General features: G+C 38.4%; 1 protein-coding gene across 2 annotated transcripts in view; it reads right to left on the reverse strand.

Annotated features, from left to right (window-relative positions):
* The window catches only part of galnt18b (UDP-N-acetyl-alpha-D-galactosamine:polypeptide N-acetylgalactosaminyltransferase 18b), a 98,576-nt gene that overhangs the window by 27,070 nt on the left and 47,833 nt on the right, over positions 1 to 23,673 (reverse strand). For both annotated transcript variants that reach the window (XM_008405288.3, XM_008405290.3), the window contains 4 exons: positions 21,085 to 21,251; positions 8,174 to 8,357; positions 5,392 to 5,589; positions 5,113 to 5,227 (listed from right to left, as the gene is read on the reverse strand). In XM_008405288.3, the coding sequence (XP_008403510.1) occupies positions 5,113 to 5,227; positions 5,392 to 5,589; positions 8,174 to 8,357; positions 21,085 to 21,251 (664 nt within the window). The remainder of the gene's footprint in view (positions 1 to 5,112; positions 5,228 to 5,391; positions 5,590 to 8,173; positions 8,358 to 21,084; positions 21,252 to 23,673) is intronic.

A 23,673-nucleotide genomic window follows, 5' to 3' on the forward strand; every position in this document is an offset into this window, starting at 1 on the left:
TTATTCACCTTTAATGATAACCTAAAGCCTTCTTTCTGTGCTCAAAGGAGAAAGTCAAAACATCAATGCAGAGAAAGGTAAAGATGCCCAGGTTGTTTACTTGAAACTGATTTTCAGTGACAGTAATTATATTTAGGATACTGTAGATGTTAGGTCTGAGTTTTCTATTATGAATACTGAAGTTGAAAACTTGAGACTTAGACATAAGTGGAAATTGCTGTGGTAAAGTGACACTTATTGTATTAACACTGACCAAACTCTGTTTGGTTTTTGTATGAACGATATATTATTTACTACAATTTTTGGAACATGCTTGATTTAGAGCTAATACTAATTGATTGATGAGTTTTCATCAGAAACCTTCAGTGTAAATCATTATGATGATGACAGTTATGGTGTTTTGTTTCCATTTCCATAAGTAATGTTCATAAAGCCTGCTAGATAATAGTTGTTCATAGCTCTCAATGATCCTCATTTTTCAAGAAAACCTCAGAGGGAGATTTGCTTTGCTCTTGTTTTGATGCATTGTCCCAGGCTGTCTTCAAAAGTGCAACATTCAGGATTCACGGGTGTTTGGGGAAATTTCTTTAATTATAATTTCGTTTCGAGGTCCTGAGGTAATTTTAGATGTATTCTCTACAGACTATGTTGCAGGACCACCTCAGATGATCTTGCATGTTTGGTTTGAGGTATGATTACGTTAGGCTTTCAAAGAAAAATTTCAACACATACAGACAGGCAGAACTCAAAGAGACATTTCAGATTTATGTTGTAACCGAAGCACTGCGGTGTGATTCATCCTGGACACCGGTTACATTTACCAGGACTCTATTTCAGGCTATTGTAGCAGGAAGCTATCATCACAATTTTGCTGCATCCACTGGATCAATATGGGTACATATAAGATGTCCATGTCTTTAGTGGAAATGGACATCACCACGCTTCCATTGCCACTGGGTTTCCTGAAAACAGATAATAGCTGAGAGACTTTATTGCTGTGGTCACCTCTAAAAGTCTGAAAGATGCTAAAGGCTACAGTTTTGTGAGTGTATTCGGTTTTGTGCATTTTATCTTAGCTTATTTGTGAGACTCCACATGATGAAAGACAAAGAAAAATTCTTCATTCTAATGTTTGCTTCGTCCATAAATCAACCAACCATTAGCATTCTACAACAAATAAATTATATTTCTGAAAAATACTCTTATATTTGTGAAAAGAATGGTAAGAATAACAAAGTTTAGTTGTTTTGGTCTTACCATGTCTGTATGTGCAGTTTTGTACTAGTTTGTGTATTTGTCAAATGTGTTTTTTTTTCTTTTTCTTTTTGTATTTTTGTCAATAATTGCACAAACATAACAGTTTCCAGTTTCTGCAAATTACCTTTTTCATGGACATGCTGCAGAATGTTTGTCACAAGAATGATTTTAAAACATTTACTTGCTCCATAGAAGAGACTCGTGGGATCAGGGTAACATCAAGCAAACTTCTGTTTTCTGTTAGCATTTTTAAATTACACATCAAAAGTCAACAAAGTGGAACAAAAACCTGCCATGAGCAAGAACCGCAGCTGTGCATTTGCACAGCAATATAAATACACAATATCCAGATGTATGCATGTGTAATCTCAGGAAGTATCAGAAATCTAAATCCCAGGGATGCATAAGTTGGAAGCTTTAAATAAACTCTGACATGGCTGTGAACCCAATCACTGACACTAACTTTCAGTTGTTAATGACACCATTGTTTTGGTTAAATGTGCTGACATGAAGACTTAGTCATGAGAGGCATATTTTTTCTGTTTAAGAAAACTAAACAGACTGCGGATCATAATGGAAAACTAAATGTTCTTAACGGTGAGTGACTGCTGAAAACTGGAAAATTCCTTACAAACATTCACTATTTCTGGCAGAATAAAACTGGCCTTATATTTCCCTTAAACTGAATATAGTTGTAAGCTGTCCAATTGTGCATGCATGTCCACGTTACCATGCACCCTTTGGAAGCTTTAAATCTCAAAGTCCATACAGATCCAGCCTTTGAGGAGGCAGAGGAATGGAGAGAATTGCATATTGCCTCAGAATGATGCTGAAAATCTAGTTCATACCTTTGTTACCTCGAGGCTTGATTAATACAATGCATTATTACCTGGATGTCCCAAAATCTCTCAAAGAAATCTTCAGCTCATCCAAATTGCAGCAGCTGAAATATTGGCAAAAATGAAAAAAAGAGGCAATATTTCTGTGACTCACTGTACAATACAGAAGTAATTTAAAATTCTTCTTCGTACCTAAAAAGCGTACAATAACCAGGCTCCATCTCATCATGAAGATCTTATGATTCCCTTCCATCCAATCAGAGCACTGTGCTCTAAGGCTAAAGGACTACTTGTGGGTCATAGAGTTTCCGCACAGGGCCTGTGGCCGTCAGGAGCCTGCCTGATTCAACAGTCAGATGAGGTCTCTATTTTCAAGGTTTTTCTTTTTCTTTTTAACCACACAAAGCAGTTTGTATGGCTTTTGGTTAGACAAATAATGTCCAGATAAACAAGGACATTGTTTATCTGGTGAAACTATAACTCTACAACTAGATTTATCTCGTCTAGCACGTAAAAGCACCATGAAAGAATCCACAGTATTTCACTAAATACCCCAGAGAATCCAATAAAACTAACAGATAGTGGTGTCACAATATAATGTTTCCACAAAGCAAAAAACATAAAAAGAAAACCATCGCTTATTTTAACCGTTTTACCACTGAACCTCATAAAGTTGTGGCCAAGGACTGTAGCTGCTGGCCTTGTTCAAATGTATCTCTGAGGACACGAAGAGAGCCAGCCCTTTGTTGGCAGCCGGTCTGGGGGCCATGACCAGTATGCTGCAGGCGGGCAAACTCTGCTGGTGCTCCATCGCAGTGGTTCCCAACCCTGAACCTCAGAGCATTTTATCCTGAATGATTTAGATACTGCTCCTCTTTAGTATGCCTGATTAATATAAATATTTATATAACAACCTATTTCAGAACCTTTAGGAGGTAAATCTGTAATTTCACTGTGATATGTGAAATTGCAACACAGAATAGCAGGTGCAAGGTTGTGGACTACTCTTTCTGGGATTTCAAATCTTGGGTCTAAAATATATAGGCCTAACTTTAAATCCATATTTTCCTTAAAGTATGCCTGCTTTTTAACCATTTTTTTTTTTACTGTGACCAATTTTGCAGTGTCTTGTAGTCAGACATGCTGTCGACAAAATGTCATTGCAATGTTAGACAAAGACAATAATTCTACGTACCTACCTAAATAGCAACTCAGTAAAGCAGTTGGGTTAATTATAGTTTGTAAATGTCAGCACAAAATTAATCCTAACAACGGTTTTGAACTAAAGTGATGTTAACACAACATTTGACGAATGTGTTCTGTTTTAAAGCTGTGAACAAAAATCCAAATATGGCAGCTAAATGATTTCTGGGATTAGTCTTCCTTCTGTTCTGCTAATTGGATCTCTGTTATTAGCTAGGATGGATAAATCTACATTTGGCATCCTGCTCTGAAATTCCTTTCCACAGTAGACTTCAGTACGAACAGAAAAAGGCACTCCTCTCTTGCTTTTATTGAAAAGGCTGTTAGCTCATATAATGGTCTTTGTAACTTTGCTGTGAGCTACTATTACCAATCCTTGAGAAGGACAGCTCCTGCTCTGACACTTCTGTGTGTCATACAGCTATAATAAACACACACCGTGTATTTTTGTGGTTCACAGGCAGAGCTGATGGTGTATAACATAATGATATGGTGGAAATTATAGAGAGGGTACATCTGTCTGCTCTGTCCAGCATTATAAAAAGTAACACAGACTTTAATGCTGAAAAGTCTCTACAGACGGATCATCGGGGGGGGGGAGGGGAGGTGATTGTTCAGACTCGGAATCAATCAGTATTGACTTTTTTGTTCTTGCTAAAACTACACAAGTAAGAAGGTATGGGGGCCATACACATGCACAGTAGCTAAAGGATTATTTCTTCTGCTGTGTTGACTATTTTAGAAGTGTTGGGTCAAGTCGTTAAAAAAATGTGATCTGCAAAGTCAAGGTGACTATTTCACTGGTTTCTAACAATCTCCCTGAAGAATCATGAATTACCTTTTAAATAATACCTGGGATGACGTTTACCTTGTTACATTTTACAGGCTGGGGTTTTCTGAAACTGCCCAACCAGCTTTTCTTCTGCAGTAAATATCTATATATGCTAAAATAGATAATAACTAACATAACTCCCCAGCTACATGTGGATAAACTGTTGGAATATTACAGACATGCATAAGCCTGCATGTGTTCATAGCATTTTGAGATCAATTGGAAGGATTCATTCATGGGCTTGCGGTTGCCATGACAGCACTGTAGGCGGAAATAATAGAGCAGTATATTGGGAAAAAAAAGTTTTTTTTGAGTGATATCTGACCATAGATTTGGGAAAGCTTTTTAATTCCTGATGTTCAAAAGTGATAAATGATCAAAAATGTGTATTTCTTTTAAATCTGGTGTTTTTTTAAAAAGAAGTGTGCTACTGCAAATTTGATTCCTTGTCTGTTGTGTCCTTTTTATCACCTTCGCAATGGGGTTTTTATTGTCATTGTTGTGCAGACTCAGCATTGTCACTAAAATCGGGGCTGCATTCAGTTGCAACACAAAGAGGCCTAAAGGATTCTTGCAGGCACGAACAGACGCTGAAATTTATGTCACAGGAGCTTTGCGGATAAGCCAAAGATCAAGCCAGCTGTGGTGTGAATCCCTGCTAAAATTGATTCAGACTCAAAGGCAGACATTTTTTGTGACAAACTAAAGTGCTTTCAACTAGTTTTGGAATTTAGAAATGCCCAGCAATTACAGCACCACTCTGAAAAAAGCACAAATTTCTTTAACATACTGCAACACCACCAAAATACTGCTTTGAATACACATGCCACACACTTAAATCAAATACCATGTATCCAGTACTTCTATGGTTTTATGGAAAAAGGTGAAGCCTGGAGCTTTCCACTTTTACAGCCACTGTAATATTTTCCCCTCACATTTCCTGAATAAACAATGGACTTCATGGCCAGAGGCATTACTCACCCTGATGCCCAGCTCCACATTTTCTCCCCCGTACACCTCCATGCCTTCATCCAGCAGACCAATCTCCTCAAAGTACAGTCTGTCCACCACAAAGCAGCCAATCAGAGCCGGGCTCCTGAAACATTTAGAATGAAGATCAGTTTTGTTCCATGACAGTAAGGACCCCCAATATATATATATGTAATAATGTTAAAGATCACAATCTAGTATTTTTAGATTACTGACATTTACTAATTTAATGTCAAACATATAACTGTGCAGCTGGATTATTTTACTTACTGGATTGGGTCACTTTTGTTGCCCCTGTGCCACCAGGTCTTGGGTGGATTAAGGTAGCGGCACCAGAGTTCCCAGTCAAAGCCCTGGGCGGACAGTGGATACTCTTCAATCTCAAACGTGTCATACTTGATGTTGTCAAACGACGGCGAGATTATGCGTGTTCTGTCCTCTTTAATTCTCAGCAGTATTGGTTCAGCCCTGACAACATGACGAAATATTTTAATGTCATCATTTGCATTTAGTTTGACAACTTTACTCTCCATTGAACATGTTTCAAAAATGATTTCCAATAAAATCTGAAAAAAAAAGATATCTACTTATAAACAAGATAACTTCTGTATGAAAACAAGGGTCACTCTCAGGAGCTACATGAATTCCACTGTCGAACGAGGACAGGATCCCATCTGTGCAAGTTCAATCAAGAAATCTCTTCACAACTAGATAATGTAGCTATGCTAGTATTATAACAAAGAAGATACACTTGGGAATGAAAGCAACACAAAGTGGAGAGACAGAGGGGTCAGCAGATGCAGAGGTAAATAGTGCACAGAGGCCATCAGCTGTCTGCAGAGTCAATAGCTTCAGATTAGTACAGGAACAGTACATGTGTTTCCATGACTGAGCACTTGTATCCAAGTCTTTCATCAACAAGTGCAAGGCAAAGGGTCAGCTGAAGGTATAAAGCGTGCCACCACAGGACTCTATAGCCAGTGAAAACACCAGCTCTGTCTTGCAATTGAATTACAAAGAGGATGGCCTGACCGCATGTTGTAAAAGTGTGAAGTTAGGTGCAGAGCAGACTGTAGTGTGGGACGGTTTTTCCAAGAGTTGAGCTTTTGAATGAGTCGTGAACCATTACCAAGACATTTTGGGTAATTTATGTTATAATTGGTAACGCTGAAATTACCAATTGTAAATTTACAATTGGTAAATTTACAATTTACCAATTGTAAATTGGAACAGTAGATCACTGTAGAAATCCTTTGCCATCCCTTTGCAGTTGAATCTGTTGCAACTGCAAACGGTGGGGAAATGTCATGTTAAAGCCTTTGTACTAAAACTGGGATGTCATTAAAGTTAATGTGAGCGTAAAAGCAAGTCATCCAATACATTTGGCATTATACTATACATTATTCATTTACGGATTGTTATAGTTTGTAGATTTGAAAGAGAAAACAATACGACAGAAAAACATTAGAGAAAATTACAAAATTTGTATTAGTGTGAACAATTTATTTATTAGCCATGCAACACACACAAAGCTAACAACTTTTACAGTGAGCCATTAGTATTAAAGCACTTGAGAAAACAAGCTACCTTTGTCTGCTAATTGTATCGCAGCATAAAGAACTTAAAATAATATTAATGTTGTTCAAAGAATATTATCAATAGATTGACATTTTAGGTAAAATGATTGATTTCTGCCACAGTAATGGGTATAAATCACATTGTGCTGAGTAACATCTTGTTTAAGCAACACTTGTAGGAATTTAGGAACTGTCCAAACCATTTGCAATTTCTCTGATGGTAAAATGTTTTTCTTCTAATTCCCTAATGTCAGATTTCAGCTCCTGAGTAGTTAGGGGTCTCCTATATCTATTAATCACACAAACATTCTCTACGGACGCCACTGTTATAACAGGGTGTTTTTTTTTCAAAGAAATGCAAATGTATTTGATATTGTTATTGTAAATCAAGTAAAACCTCTCCTAAATAAATGTAAAAAAACAAAAAAACAAAACAGGTTCAAAGTAACTTCTGCATATTATAATAGAAGAAACCGAGTTTCGCTTTTCAGAGGAAATGTTCCAGTGCTTTATGAGAAACACTTGAATAACAAATGAGAGGCAGAAAAGTGTATCAGTTCAAACAAGTACAACATCAGGCTGAAACCCATGTTTGTTTTGTGATGGATAAACACGTTGCCTGTATAACAGGTCACACACCTTTGTGTTGTAATGATCAGAAAAAACAGAGTTGGACAGTTTAAATGTGGTTTCAGTTTCCCCGTGTTTGTCTTGAGAAAATGTTATCTGTATGCCAGAATTTTAAAACAGTTTCCACAAATCCAATTCCTTGTCTCAAGCTGACATACAACTTTGAACAAAAATAGTATACATGCATTTTATACATAGCTAAGACCATTGTTTTAAACGCATGTTTACATAGTAAGAACCCATAACTAACAGTGACACTGACCCATAACTGTCAGTGTCATAATCCCTTTTTTATTCAGATTGCTTTAAAAACATGCATATAAATGCAAAGTATGAAGAGTGGATTAACTGCATGGAACTTCACAGCAAACCTATTCTTGATAATTACCAGCTCAAGGGATTCACCTGAATTTTGTTTTATTTTTATAGTTTATGCATCTGGTTGAAGGTTTCAGCATTGCACAAATTGCTTAAGTGTGTGTGTGTGTCATAATAGTGCAAAGTAAACATACATATTTAGAACATTATGGATACTAAGAATTATAGCTAATAGCATACACAGTAATGTAACGAATACAATGTACATACAGACACATTTGAGTTATTGGGTTGCTTGAGAAATTAAAAAGGAGAAATTAAATTTCTCAGTCGTACAATTACTTATCAATTACATTTTATATGCAATGCTAACTTTTTAGCATTACATTAATCTACTCAAGATTTAATGAAACATGATGCATTATTCTAAATTTCCAGAATAAACTGACTTTAAATGACTGAAGAACTTGTGCCAATCTGTTAAACCTAGCTAATATCACTTCACGCTGCACTTGTGAGTGACTCACCAGCCGACATTGAACTCAACGTGGGCATCAAATAGGGCAACAACTGGGGCAGTGGCAGCCCTCCATCCACTCACTCTGGACCGGATCAGCCCCTCCTGCCTTGTGTGCCGCACTATCTTTATAAATCCTGGACGCTGACCGTTTGTTTCTGACACAAAGTCCTGCAGTTTTTCCTTGAGCTCATCTGCAAACAAAGCAAACAGACAGAATGCATTTTGCATCAATATCAGCAGAGCTTTTGAATATTCCCTTCAGGATTAGGTGAGTAAAGTGAGAATTGCCTCAAGCAAACCACCCACAAGACATCATCATGTTCTCCTCCAGTGGGCAGTTTTTCAATGGGCAGAGGCCAAAGGCACTCATGCTTCATTGCTTTGATCAGTGGACCAAATAGGGAGCAGCTTGAGCAGACTGCTGACTTCCATGGGGTTTAACAGCCGTAACAGGGTCTCTGCAATATTGAGTGTCAGCCTGCAATCCTTTTCAACACATGGCAGATGTCCATATTAAAAGTTGATCTTCATTATTACTTGACTCATACACAGTTTGATGAATCATACCCTGCAAGATGAGGTCAGACTGAGTGTTAGTGGAGCAAAATCATAATTTGTGGGTTTTTTCTCTTTTTTTCTTGGAAATGTAATGAACTACAATAGTCGATTAAACTTTCTATTTTATTTGGTATTAATACATATCAGGATTTTTTAAGATATACCATTAGCTGAACATTTGTAGATAATTGAAGGCTGTTTTGATTGAGAGCACAAGCTTTAAAGTGGATCACTAGCACTATTGTATCACATCTGGAAGGTCTTTACATCTATGGATGGTCTTTAAAGGTGGACTTTGCATATGCTCCTCTTGTAACTATGAATTTTCAGCAGTTAATTTTCAGCTTTCCTTCCAGAAACATTTATGTTAGTTGAACTTTAACCCAAAGTTGACTGGATGTTGTTACCATCAAGCTGTTTACTATTGTGCCTATAATGCAAAAAGTATTGAAAATGGCAATTTTGCGTGGCTCTAAATGTTCAGAACAAAGTCAAGTTTGTGGGACATCAACTCCTGTTTCTTCATGTTTTCTGTCTTGGCATTTCAGGCATACCTTATAGAGCAGCTTGCTGCCTTACATAAAACCAATGTCTTAAGACAAATTTTTAATTGAATGATTGACATATTGGTATAACCTACAACTAGTTAGCTTATTTGCATGGATTTGTGGGTGTGTGGATGCATGTTTGTGCCAGTGGAGGGGATGTGTATATGAACTTGTCACCTGAAGTCGCAAAGTTAAGAGTGGTGAGAAGGGCAGGAAGCCTGCAGCACTCATTACCCAAGAGCAGCAAAGAGCAAGTAGCCTTCAGTCATAAATGCGACAGCAGCCCCAGTCAGACACACACCAGGCACCCCCACAGCCTTAAATAGTGATACGTTGGCAGTAAAGCACAGCAATAGCAGCCCTCAGGCAGAAAGAGGCACTGTGAGTGAAGCAGGTCACCGAACTTCCCGACCTAGTCCCCTATGCAAATAAAGCCCGGACCCAGTCATCCGGGTAGCCAGGCATCTGCACAAACCCCCGGCAGCAAGACTGCCCATCACCCACCAAAGAGGAAAGAGACCATCACACTGCAGCTGTGGTAGTGAAGAGAAGGACGTCACAAAGCCATACCTACTTCCTGAGTTAGAACCCAGAGAGGAAGGAGGAGTATGTGCTGCTTTTAATGCCATCCATCCATCCATCCATCCATCCATCCATCCATCCATCCATCCATCCATCCATCCATCCATCCATCCATCCATCCAGCCATCCAGCCAGCCAGCCAGCCGGCCAGCCTGCCAGCCAGCCAGCCAGCCAGCCAGCCAGCCAGCCAGCCAGCCAGCCAGCCAGCTCTCACTGGAACTGCTCCAGTGAGAGCTGCAGATCACGGTCTGATGAAGCCAACAGGACCACATCATCGACAAAAAGCAGAGATGCGATCCTAAGGCCACCAAAACGGATCCCCTCAACACCTCGGACCAGACTCTGACACCGGTCATACAGGGACCTGACAGCCCGTATCAAAGGGCCCCAGTACCCCATCCTTCCGGAGTACCCCCCACAAGGCCTCCCGAGGGACACGGTCGAACGCCTTCTCCAAGTCCATAAAACACATGTAGACTGGTTGGGGTGTAGAGCTGGTCCAGTGTTCCATGACCAGGACGAAAACCACACTGCTCTTCCTGAATCCGAGGTTCAACTATCCGACGGACCCTCCTCTCCAGGACCCTTGAATAGACCTTACCAGGGAGGCTTAAGAGTGTGACCCCCCTGTAATTGGAGCACAACCTCCGGTCCCCCTTTTTAAATAGGGGGACCACCACCCCAGTCTGCCAATCCAGGAGAACTGCCCCCGATGTCCATGCAATATTGCAGAGTCGCGTGAGCCAACACAACCCTGCAACATCTAGAGCCTTAAGGAACTCCGGGTGGATCTTATCCACCCCCGGGGCCTGCCACCGAGGAGCTTTTTGACCACCTCGGCGACCTCGTCCCCAGAGATTGGAGAGCCCAACCCAGAATCCCCCAGGCTCAGCTTCCTCAACAGAAGGCAATGTCCCGAGTTGAGGTCAGCAGCACGCCATCCCCACTATAAACAGTGTTGGTGCTGCACTGCTTTCCCCTCCTGAGACGCCGGATGGTGGGCCAGAATCGCCTCGAAGCCGTATGGAAGTCTTTCTCCATGGCCTCTCCAAACTCCTCCCACGCCCAAGTTTTTGCCTCAGCGACAACCCGAGCTGCATGCCGTTTCGCCCGCCGGTACCCATCAGCTGCTTCTGGAGTCCCACAGGCCAAAAAGGCCCGATAGGACTCCTTCTTCAGCTTGACAGCATTCCTCACCGAAGGTGTCCACCAATGGGTTCGAGGGTTGCCGCCACAACAGGCACCAACAACCTTGCGGCCACTGCTCCGATAGGCCTCCTCGGCAATGGAGGTACGGAACATGGTCCACTCAGACTCAATGTCCCCCACCTCACCCGGGAATAGTATGTGCATATTAGGATCAAGGGTGTAGGATTTAGTGTTCTCCTGTGTACCGCCATAACAAAATTAATTTCTTTTTCAATATTTGAGCATGAACAGACCATCTTAAAATTAATATTTCAATGTTTTATGAATGATTCCACATCATTTGCTCTATTCATAAAAAAGTATGGCACAACTTCGGTTTCATTATCATTTTTTAGGATCCGGCACCCCAAGATGAGACATCTTCATCTCACAATGCACATAATGAAATTACTTTAGTGTTATTCTAGAGTCTCTGCTATGATATTTAAGTTTTACTTGTGTTGATTCTGAAGCACTGATGCATGGATGCCATGCATAAAGGGCAGTAAGTATTCTGCATTACTTTTTTTGTTCTTTAGCAAAGCGCAAAAACATCAATAACAACCAGGCTTATCTGGTGACCTGACTGTATGCTTCAGTGTCAAATAAGTAAGTGTTTCTCAATAGCATCATGTCATCCTGTGCCATTAAAAGAAAGGAATATAGTGTGAGTGCAAGGTTCTCTGATGGTCCTAGTATATTGTCTTCTAATAACTAATGGGATAGACTCTACAGGTGTTGCATTACAATTTTACAAGTTAGAAAACCGATTATGCCTGTGTCTAGACTTAGCTGGGTAAATTAATAAACATGTTTACTGATTTTAAGAAGGAATGATTCATGGATAAATAGCAGAGACATTAGGTTGTTTTTCTCTTTTCTGTGCCTGCTGGTTCTCAGCAGGGGTAGGTATTTTCTCCAACAGACAAAAAGTAACTTGCAGCAGCATATTTTTTACCCTTTCTGTTTTTCTAATGTGCACAGCATGAAACAGGTAGCTATCGTATTTGTTCATTATGGGGTGGTCAGGTCTGTGTTCTCATAGACTTAATCAACCAGCGGTACGCTGTACCAACTCATGTTTTACAACACTTATCAGAAAAATTAGCTTCTGAAGTCATTTACCTTGGTCTTCTAAAATTAGCTGAAGGACGCTGCAGAGACTTGCGTGAAAAGACTGCTGCAACAGATTTAATAACTTTTATTTCATCAATAATTAAGATATCCTAATGCGTTGGGAATTGAAAAAGAAGAGTGATGTGGCGTTATGCCTCATAACAAATCACAATAAAGCACACACCATTACGCCAGCAATGGCTGATGGCTACCGCTCATCAATCTTTCAGGATTGATATCCTGCTGAAGCTCCGCCGGAGTTACACTGAAGTTGCACAAAAAGCAAGCGAGTTTTCAAGCATAGCTGTGCAGTCATGAAATAAATCCAGCAGCTTATGATTGTAAATCTAGCTGAAATGTCATCTCAGAAAATAATGAGCAAAGTTAATGGTGAGTGAAAAAAATGAACATGTTATTTTGGTCAGATTGGTCTAGCCTTAAGTCATACATATCAGAGTAACAAACCACATCAATACTGATTTAGATTCTTGCAAAATATAGAAAGATGGGGATATTTTAATTATAATATCCATGTTTTGTAATATAATTTACAACCATTTTATAATTGTACGATGATGCTCATGGAAGTCTAACCTGAAACATGATTTTTATTTTCATAAAATGAACACTGCATTCATGCATGTTCCTCTGCAAGCATCATCTATCACCATTAGAGCATTTCTTCTCGCACAGCAGATGGCAGATCGGCATGGTTACAGGTCTCACACTTGCTTTTTAGTTTGAGCTGGAACACTTGCTTGGCAGCTTCTCAGTACCTAAGTCCACCACAGCAAAATTTGTGTCTGAAACATCCAGCAGGTACTGGCTCTTCCTCGGCAATCAAACCCACGGCCCACTGGCAGTTTGTTAAAAAACAGCGTGAGTGAAGCTCCAGCCTGAAGATTGGCTTTGCTAGTTTTGGCTGATATCACCCCAGCTTTTTGAACCCTCCAGCTTTCATTAGCTGGTTTGGGAACAACATCGTGTAAGATATCCAACAGTGACTGGAACTTCTCTGCACACCTTAGGCTGCTGAATAAATCCACATTAGATTACTGCTCTCACAGCAAAGCACAATGCTGAAACGGAAAGCGAGTTTCAGGTTCTTCCTGGCAGACAAAACAATGCATTAAGGAAACAAAAAATTTTAACATTTTGAACAGGACTAACATAAAATTAATATTATCACCTATTTCATCACAGATCAGTCTATTTTTAAGTGTGATAAATTGACAAAGTGAAAGTGTTAATTAAGTGCCATCAATCTCACTGTCTCCTTTTTAATTTCTCAAAAAAAAAAAGGCTGATTAAAAAAGCTGAAATAACTTAAAACATGCATTGGAAGCAGTGGCTGCCTTTCAATCTGCTCTGGTCTCTGATCTACCTTATCTGGTGCAGAAACATGGCACTGAAGCAAACAGGAGCCACACCATCTGGAGGTATAAAATTTTAATTCCAATATGATGCAACATGTACTAGTCCTTAAACCTGGTGTGATTCCATTCATATTTTATTGTAATATAAAATAACAATTGAACCTCAATGCTTCAATGAAAGGTGTGAAGTCAGTTACTTGATGCAGTATAGCAAAATTCTAATCTTTAAAAAAAAAACTGATTTTAAACAGTTTAAGTAAAAAAAAATATCCTCAAAAGCATACTTAGAACAATTTAAATATCATAGCACTACATATGGATGTCACATAATGTTTTACTGAGGTTATTCAGTGTGAAAACAAAAATTTAAGTTACTGTTATTATTCAACTTTTTCAACCAATTTCAACCTGATGGCTTGTGAAACAAAATACTACAAAATCTGCTGGTAGTTTTGGTAAGTCAGCATCACATTACATGAAAAGTTCAAGAAAAATTGATAAATCTTTATTTAAAAAAAAAACAAAAAAAACTTTAGGATTTAAAATTAAAAAATTATAATAAATTTAATAATATTTGACAGAAACTGGGTGTAAATCAGAAATTGTTCCCACTATTCAATAAACCTCTGTGGTGTTCCGTCCTGCAACTGTTTCTTCTCTATTAGGGGTCAGGGAAGAACAAATCTCCTGGAGCTGTGAGGATCGCTCACAGCTGAGTCACCAACACTGGCAAGAAACTAAGACATCACTGACTGATCAGAGTGTCTATCCTCATTTACACTCTCAATGTGTACAAAGGTCTTGGTAAATTATAAGATATAAAGTAATTTCACCTCCAACAGTTGATATGTTTATTTTTATTATTTACTCTATATCAGTGTTTCTGAACCTTTTTTGGCCCAGCGCCCCCCTAGCCCTTATTCAGGTCCCTCACCGCCCCCCACCAAAGAATTTGCAGGCTACTTTGCACTGACCATTATTTTATCATTAATATTACTATCACTATTGTAGATGTTTTGATTTGTATGCTTTGTATTTATTATCAAAAATAATTTCCCAGAGAACAAAAAAGTCATGGGAATAGAAATTATTTTCACAGGTGTCTACAAAAAATGCAATGCACATTCAACTTAAAATTGGTAGGCCTAAGCAGCCAATAAGAGTGGAAAACATATTCTTATTCTGTGCCATTTCATAGTTGTTAAATATTCCACAAAATGACCAGATAAAAGATGTTCAACATGCCCGTTTAAACTTTAAACTATTTGCAAAACGACTGAGCTCTGCAACATTAAAACATGGATAGAACTGTAACTACATTAATCATAGCTCTTCTTCTCGTAAGTGTTTGTCAGTTTCTGGTGGTGCAACTCTGTGCTGCCTTCAGGAGAATGGGACATCAGAGTATCATCCATAAAACTTCACCCACTTGGCATTTATTGTGAAAACCAGAGCTTTCAGTGGAAAAACAAAAGTTCCAGGTTCTTTTAATGCCATACAAATATGAGACAGAAACATGGATTATATCTTTATATATACCTGTCTATTGATTCATAGATTAATAGTTTTACTGGACAGAAATTACAAAGAACAAATCTTTCTTTGGGAAGAAAGCATGATGATGAGGCATCATCATGCTTTGGGAAGCATGATGCCATGATGCTTCCCAAAGCATCATGGCTTCCCATGGCTCATGATGAGCCAACATGAATAACACTCATGATGAGCCATGGGAAGCCATGATGCTTTGGGAAGCATCATGGCTCCCCATGATGAGGCATCATGACGATGAGGCATCCCATGATGAGGGAAGCCTCATGACATTAATACTGACATGAAAAATAATATTGAAGAAATAAATATATCAAATCTAATTAAAAACATAAATAAGTGATCAGTTCTTTACTGTTATGTAAGATATATTTATTCTCAGTACTAGATATGGTTTCAACAAACCCATGACATTTCAACAATATTATTTTACCTTTTATCTGGAAATAGTGTCTGTTTATTCTTGCCATACAGTCTCTGTATTAAGTATTGCTCGAAAGGTCTTGCCATACCAGTTTATTCCTCTGTATTTACTTTAGTTTCTTAGTTTATTCTTGCATTTTCTTCTTCATTCATTTCCATTTAGTTTCATTTGATTAGTATTATCCTCTCTTGGTTTATTGCTACATCCACTTAAGTTTCTTTCCTGTTGCTAGATTTATTTTATCGTTTATTGACCATCAGTAATCTACTCATCACCTGCTGCGCCGCCTAATCGTCATGTGTTTCACATCATGTGTTGATTTTTTCACTGTTCAGCGTCGGATTCTCTGTTTTTATGCCATAATTCACATCTAGTTCGTCGCTCCGTTTTATGTCCCGCTTCTCCTCTTTCAGAATTTTGCGGAATGTGCGCGTCTTTTTTGTTTTTAAGCCCCTATGGTGCAGGGTGGTCGGGAAACGTATCGATGGGGAAAAGGCAGACTGACATAAACCTTTTAAAACAACGGAAACAATTTCTGCATTCTGATTATTGAAATTTAAAAGTGCTGTGTTGTTCTATCACCCCCGTTTCATCCCGGACCACTTACAGCACCGATGTTAATGCTATAAAATGAACGCTCTCTATCGTGGTATCACCCGTGGAGGGATTTCTTTTGGGTTCATTTTTCAGAGGGATACACAGTGAGGGTATCGTGATTTTAGCTACCAGTAGCAGGAGAAAGGAGCTGCGCCAAGAAGCTAACAGAAGCTAACAAACACTGAATAGAAGAAGAGCTGCCATCGATACAGTTGCAGCCAAGCATGGTTTAATGTTACACAATACAGTTTTACCAAGTTGCTCAAAGTCTAAACTGGCATTGTTGTGCATTTAAGGTGTAAAGTTTACCTTCGACTATCACCCCCCAAAAGGCATCCCAGCGCCCCCCTTTTGTAAAAATGTCCGCCAGCGCCCCCTGCCGTCCTCTGAACGCCCCCTGGGGGGCGGTACCGCCCACGTTGAGAACCGTTACTCTATATGGTGTAAACATTTAACTCTAAAATTTTCTTTACTCTACTATAGAGCTTACTACTATACTACTACTATACTACTTACTATAAGCCGCACCTAAAAAGGTTAAAAAACACGTACACATATAAGCCGCACCACGCTATAAGCCGCTGGTATCTCCACTGTTCTCAGTTTTTCAATCTACTATTAAGGATGCAGCCCTGCATCTCCAACGCCGAACCATGGATTCGTTCATGCCGAGTTTACCTGCAGTGGCTCTATTTCCCTCCTGTACTGCCAGATCGATAGCCCTCAACTTAAAAGCTGCATCATATTAACTTTTTCGTGTGGTTTCCATGATGAGGGAAAACATTTCTCCGTTGTGCCTGCTGCTAAAATGTGCTTGTTCCAAATAAAAATTAGCACTTTCTTCTTTGATTTCCAATTTTGACTTCCAATGATTCACTTCCTGCTAAAGCGCCCCCTGGTGGTTGAAGAAAAATCCACCAGAAAAGCCGCACCGGGTTACATGGTTCAAAGCGTGGGGAAAAAGTAGCGGCTTATAGTCCAAAAAATACGGTAGTTGACCACTTGAAAGACAACTTGGTAATAAATGTAACAAGCTCAGGTTGTTCTGCATCGCTACAGATTCTGCAGAAACATTTTTCATATTTTTCATTTATTTGAGGAGATTTTCTCTGAGTCTTTTACATGTAACTTTAAAGATGGAATCATTGTCTTCTGTACAAATCATTTAATAGGTGAGCCCCCTTCTTCAGTTTCTTCCAAATTTGACAGGGAGTTCACCAGTCGGGAGTTTTCAAGTCACAGCTTGGGACACTATCCAATTACAAAAGAATCAGCTGGGTCAATTTGCCATTTTCTCCCTTGATGGCTATGTATGTTCTCCTGCATGCTAATGTCTTCTGGAATTGAACTGTGACAACGCCAGGTGACTAATGTGAACAAGCAGGTGGCTGAGAGGTTAGGTGTGAACCCCTTCAAGAATCTCAGCAGAGTCAGGGGTCAACAGCCTGACGACATTTAAAGCTCAGTCTTGGTTGAAATGATAGCACCAGGCCTATCGGACGCAGTGTGACAGAGTGCTCAAACAAACAGAGTGAAATGCCATCAGCAAAATGTCGCAGTGTCACTTGGGACTCTGAAGAAGCTGAAGACGACAACTCTCCAGCTCGCGGTTATGTAATGAAATATGAATGTTCATTGCTCGTGATGTGGTAATCTGTCTGTGCCGGAAACTTTTAGGTTTTCACATTTACATTTTTTAATAGACATCTTAAACTTTCTGGTCAATAATAGCCTGAGGGAGCATGACCATACTTATTCCAGAGTGTTAAATTAACAAAATTGATTTAAATTCAGTTTCAGGAGCCTCCAGGACATGCCACATTTTGGTCGATTGACTTTGGCAAACAGTTTTTCCCACGTTGATAATCTAATTCCTTGTTGAAAGCAGCAGAGCCAATTAAAAGGCATAAAACTTATAAATGACTTTGGCACTCAGTCATTACCGTTTTTAAGATTGGCTTTTTGCCGTTATAATATAGTCCTGTAGAGCAAACTACCAGCTCCACCATCCATATATAACTACAGGTTGATTTTTTTCCCCTATCCATAGTACACCTATAACCTGTCTTCTCAGGATACACTGAGTATGTTTCTAAGTCAACAATCCTTACAAGACATGCAGTGAATGCAGATGAAAGAATTAGGCTTAGAAATGAAGACAAGGCTCATTGCAAACACCTCATCACCTTGCTGGATTGTTGCGTGCCCCTGGGCAAATTTCCTGGCTGTGCAGCTAATTAGTGTTATTCATCCATCGGCTCAACCCAGCGAACACGGCCCCCTAATTAACATTAAGAGAGCCTGGAGACCATCAGAGGAGCAAGGGACATCATAGATTTCTCTAAACATGTAAATGCTGATTTCTGAATTACCAAGGTGTTCCTGAATTTGCATTCTCCCCTCTGGATATTTTACATACATGAATGGTTAATATCAAGTGATTTCAACAGGAAATTTCATTTTTAGATGACAAAATGTATTTTGACTTTGAATATGAGGCTAGTGTCATCTCTTGGGAGACATTCGGACCATCAGCTGCTTGAGAAGTTTTTCCAACTAGAAGCTATCACTTGAGACAATTGAGTCAATGGAAGTACTCCTGCACAAAACTTTTCAGTTATTTATTTTTATATAAAAATGTTTAGTGTATTGAACAAAGGTATTTCATTATGAAAAATAAATCCAAAATATTTGGAGCTGTAATTGCAGCAAAAGTTAGTTCAAACTACCAAAACAGAGGGCAGAATACATTTTAGATTTTTATTGGGTAAACAAAAAGTTGACTACCATTAATCTTTTTTTTTTACAGTTTGAGCTGGACTATCTAAAAAAACACAAATATAAAGTGACGTTTTTAGGTGGAAAGTGACAAAAGTTCAAGGATTCTCTCAATACATTCACAAGATTTTGCATACCTGGTTCAGAGCAGATTTATTGTTTAATGGACATTTGTGCTAAAACATGCCAGTATTTTGACAGAGTGTCACAGGAAGTTCGAGAAAAGTTGGCAAAGAGCACTGCACTATTTTGTTGCCACAATCAAAAATGTGCAAACACAAACTTTTTTTGGTTTAAACTTTGAGACAGCAAGTTGCTCTTTATGTGCTTCAACTTTATAAAGTTTTTTCCAAACTTCTGTGGAGAGCTCACTAGTGTCAGTCATCATAACACCACTGTCATCCTTCAACAGCTCATCTCCTGGGAGATTTCAGAGCGAGACATCAATTACATGTGAGACACATGCTTGTCTTTGTTGGCATCAGGGATTATTGTGAGGAGGGAAGGACTAAGGTGCAGACCCACATCAGAAATTGACAGACTAAACCTAAAAGAACTTCAATGTTGACTTACTCTGCACAACCAGCCAATATCCTCGTAAAAAAACCATAAGCAAGGTAAAAAGAAAATCACCAAATACAAAAAAATATATAATAAACAACACAACCTTACTGTTGCCACTAAATGTTTGTTAATTACTGATTTGACTGTAGATCCTAGTTCAAATATTGTTAACTAAAATCAAAACAAGCAAGCACACACTAAAATACATATCAATTCATGTGTTTCCATCTTGTTTTAACTTAATAATAAAATACAGAAAACGCACTGACCATAAAAAATGTGTTGCAGGTTTCTTTCAAAGTAGCAGAAGATGAGGAATTACAAGAATATTGTCATATATGCATCAAAGTACAGGTCATGAACATGTTTTGATTCTTGTTGAACTCAAATGAAGAGTCACATCCAAACATGTGCTGTTTGTTGATGTGTTTTGCAGACTGAAAAAATAATTTATGACACATTTAAGGATTAGAAACCCAGCCTCATCAGAATTTCCCATCTTTGACGTACTGTTAACCAAACACATTCAGGGAATAGCTGAACTATTTCAATCACTCACCAATTAATCAGTGATTTCTAATCATGTGACAAAGCCAGACATGCACAATATATTGAATCATAATCATCATAGCAAAATCAATATCACCAAGATCAAAAAACTAATGTGCTTTGAATTTCCACACTACATTCCAATATTACATCTGTCAGATTGGGTGCTCTAAAACATCTTTGATTTTCACCATATGAATAGTTTTGAGGTTGAAAGGCAAAATTGTAAATATTAACTATGGAACGGAGACAAAGAAAAAATGTGGAATAGTCATAATTGATATCATCACAAAATTCAGCAACAGTCTCATAACTTCATGTTTTTCTAATACTGTAAAAACTAGCCCAAGATGTCCTTAGTTCCTGTTGTCAAACATTAATCATAGGTACATTTATGATTCAGGTTCTGTTAAGGTCTGTACCATTTTATGTGGTTTATCTTTGTTAAAACTTTTTATGAAAGGTAATAACATGTAACTTTAACAGTAAAGTAAATTAACAATATTTTATTATATCTAATAAAAAAAATTATGGTTCTGAGAGAGATTCTTAGTGTATTGTTAAAGATTTATTGTATTTAAAACAAAACAGTTTTCTTAGCTTAGACTTGCCTATATTTTACTTATTTAAAAAAAAAAGCATTTTAGTCCTTTAAAATGTGTGGCAAACCACTATAATACATTTTTGTGTAGAGTGTATTGGCTTCTTATCACTAAACCCACAGAACTCAAAAGCTTTGAGTCCGAGTGCACAGTGTAAACTTACACAACAGTGAATGCACTGATATGTATGCTATTTATCAGATGTTAATCTCAGTTGCTTTGGAAGTATGTGCAGGTTTAGTAACTGTGTATAAACAGGTTGTTATCATACAGCAGCGTCTAAAAAAACAAGTACTGAAGAATTCAGAGTATCTTCTCTATGACAGAATGGTGCACACTGCTTCCACGTGCTGATAAAGCCGAAGCTGCAAAGTGTCTGTCACACCTGCATTTTCAACTCAGCGAAAGCTTTAAAAAATAACTTTAAAGACGGGGCTTTGCTGTCAGCTGTGAGGTGTTTGGTGGAGTGAGATTTTTTTCTTTACCGTTATTGCTGTTGTCGTCCACTAGGATAATCTCTTTAAGAAGGTGGGAGGGTGTCCTGTTGATGGCAGAGTGGATGGATCGCAGGATGACTGACAAGGCTTCATTCACAAATATGAACACAATGCTCACTTGAGGAAGGTTCAGAGGATAAGTGATGTTTCTGCACCTAAGGAAGACAGATAAAAGTCCTGGTAAGTGAAGCCACAGATACTCAAAGAAACAAAAAAAAAACCCACTTTGTAAATAAAATTATATTATCATGATTTATATCACAGTAAACAAGTTCATTTGGTTAAGGAATTATATTTATTATTTTCTATACAACACAGAATTTGCTAGTAGGAAGCAGTATTTAAAAAAAAAAAATGTCTACGCATATAGTATCATTTTATAGCAAATGTGTGACAGAGGAGCGTGTCACGAGCTGGGACGTAGCCCCACAGTAAAGTCCGTGCCAACATGCAACTACGCGCACACAAATATGCGCACCCGACAGAACTTACTTTTTGGCGTGGTTCGTCGTGGGGGCACACGCTGTGTTCCTGCCACAGTTGCCATACCCACCCTAGCTTGTAATTTTCAGTGTCAAACATTTTACCGGTTCCAATATAAAAGCAAAGCTATTCCGGATTACTGCGCGCCAGGGGAGGGAGTCGCGTGATGACGTAATGGCGTCATCAGGATGTTGTATGCATTGAGTATTGCTGTTGAAGACACGTGGCCCGAATGAGACGCGAAATTCAGATGGAGGTCTGGAAGTGGGTTTTTCCGGTTCAAAACAAAGCAGAATGGATCACAACCAGACCGCTAATGCCATAAATAGGTTGAAACAAACGAGGCATCTCAAAAAAATACGTGTATATTTAGGATATAATCCGTATTATCTCGGTAAAAAATTCTTATCATATAATCTTGAGGATTTACCTGGCATCGAAGTGATCCACATAACTAACAAGATACATCTGGAGCTGCAAAGTTTATATTATACGACGAGCCAGAAGAAAGTTTTCATTAGCCTGGGGAATACAATTATTTAGTTTCAGGTTGGGTGAAATATTTAGGATCAAAAGAAGCATTAAATGGCTGTGGACTTGTTTCTGCTGGGTGAGTAGTGAGTAGTGAGTTGTGCTATTTTAAGTAATTGATCTACAATAACAATGCTAACAACGAACTAACCCATGTTATTTAATGAGCTTGGATCTCCTGGTAAATAATTGATTTATCTTCTGTAAACCCAAATTCATGCTGGACTTGTATGTTAATGTTGAGTCGTCATATGATGCTGGATTCAGGTCCAATGTAGGTCAACCATTCAGCAGCGATCTACAGAAACCCCAAGTTCATGTCTGGTCAATGAGACTCTCAAAGTCAATGATTGAGTCAATGATTTCTCAAACAGGCCTGAAAGAATCAAGGTAACATTCCAGGTATGTTTGTGATGAAGGAATAACATTATTATATCTCAAAGCTCAAAAAATATATTTTGCATAACGCCTCTCCCCTTTAAGCTATTATCATATAACTAATTTAGAATTATGTTAAATAAATGGATCTGTATGGGTAGAAACAAATATTTATACTGAGGTCTGGAGTGAAATCAGCTCTCTTATAAAAATGTATGACAAAGTGTTCATATTTTTTATGTTTTCCATCCATCCATCAATACACTTTTTCATTTTTAATTGGAAATATATACATAATATTTGTGCAAAAACCTTCCTTATAGCTGTAAGCGACAGGAGTAGTAGTATGTTTAAATCCTGTAACAATGTCTTGGGATGAGCTTTTCGTTTAAATGTAGAGAATGAATTGTGTAATTGGGATATCTAATTCATTGCCATCTAGTGTGTTAAATGTCACACTGCTGTTCATGAATCTCCTCTGCTCCCTGTTGGATTCACAGTGTTATGACTGGGGCACTTAAAATGTGAAACAAGGATTCAAACTATGTATGATTAACGTCTCCACCTGCAACAGTTTTGTATGTGCAGAGACAGTATTAATGGGGATAAATGGTCTATGGGGAGTTCAGCACAGTGACGACAATGCCCTGAAGATCCTTGAGCCATGTAAACATCCATATGAGGACATAATGTAACCTGCTCCTGTAAGAGTTGTGGCGAAAACTGGGTCACAGTCACTATGTTGCGGTATCAACAGTTTTTACTTCGTATAAACGTGATGCTTTAAGCCTAGTATTAAATCAAAAGTAAAATTTCAACTGTAGGGACGTTCTTCAGGGATAAGGGAATTCTGCAGAGTCTATTTAATAAAAAACCTTAATTTCCACCAAAGGATAGGGTCTAAACGAAACACCAGGGACTTTAATCCTTTTATAGCTAGAAGCTCCAATAGCTTTTTGTTTTTCTTATTATGGCTGTACTTAAGCCTCCTGTTATATCTCAGGTCAATTTGTAACCATAATGAGCATTAAAATGAGTTATTTTACATAGTTGCAATCCTCCATACATCTATTTAGTACAGAGATGCTGTTTGGGTCAATTTGACCTGGCAGTCAAATTAATGTATAAAAAGGGTCATAAGTGCTTAATACACACAAATGCACACCTTTTCCCTTGTCTCTTTAC

Source organism: Poecilia reticulata, chromosome 3, assembly GCF_904066995.2.
Source record: "Poecilia reticulata chromosome 3, P_reticulata-male-v2, whole genome shotgun sequence".
NCBI lineage: Eukaryota > Metazoa > Chordata > Actinopteri > Cyprinodontiformes > Poeciliidae > Poecilia > Poecilia reticulata.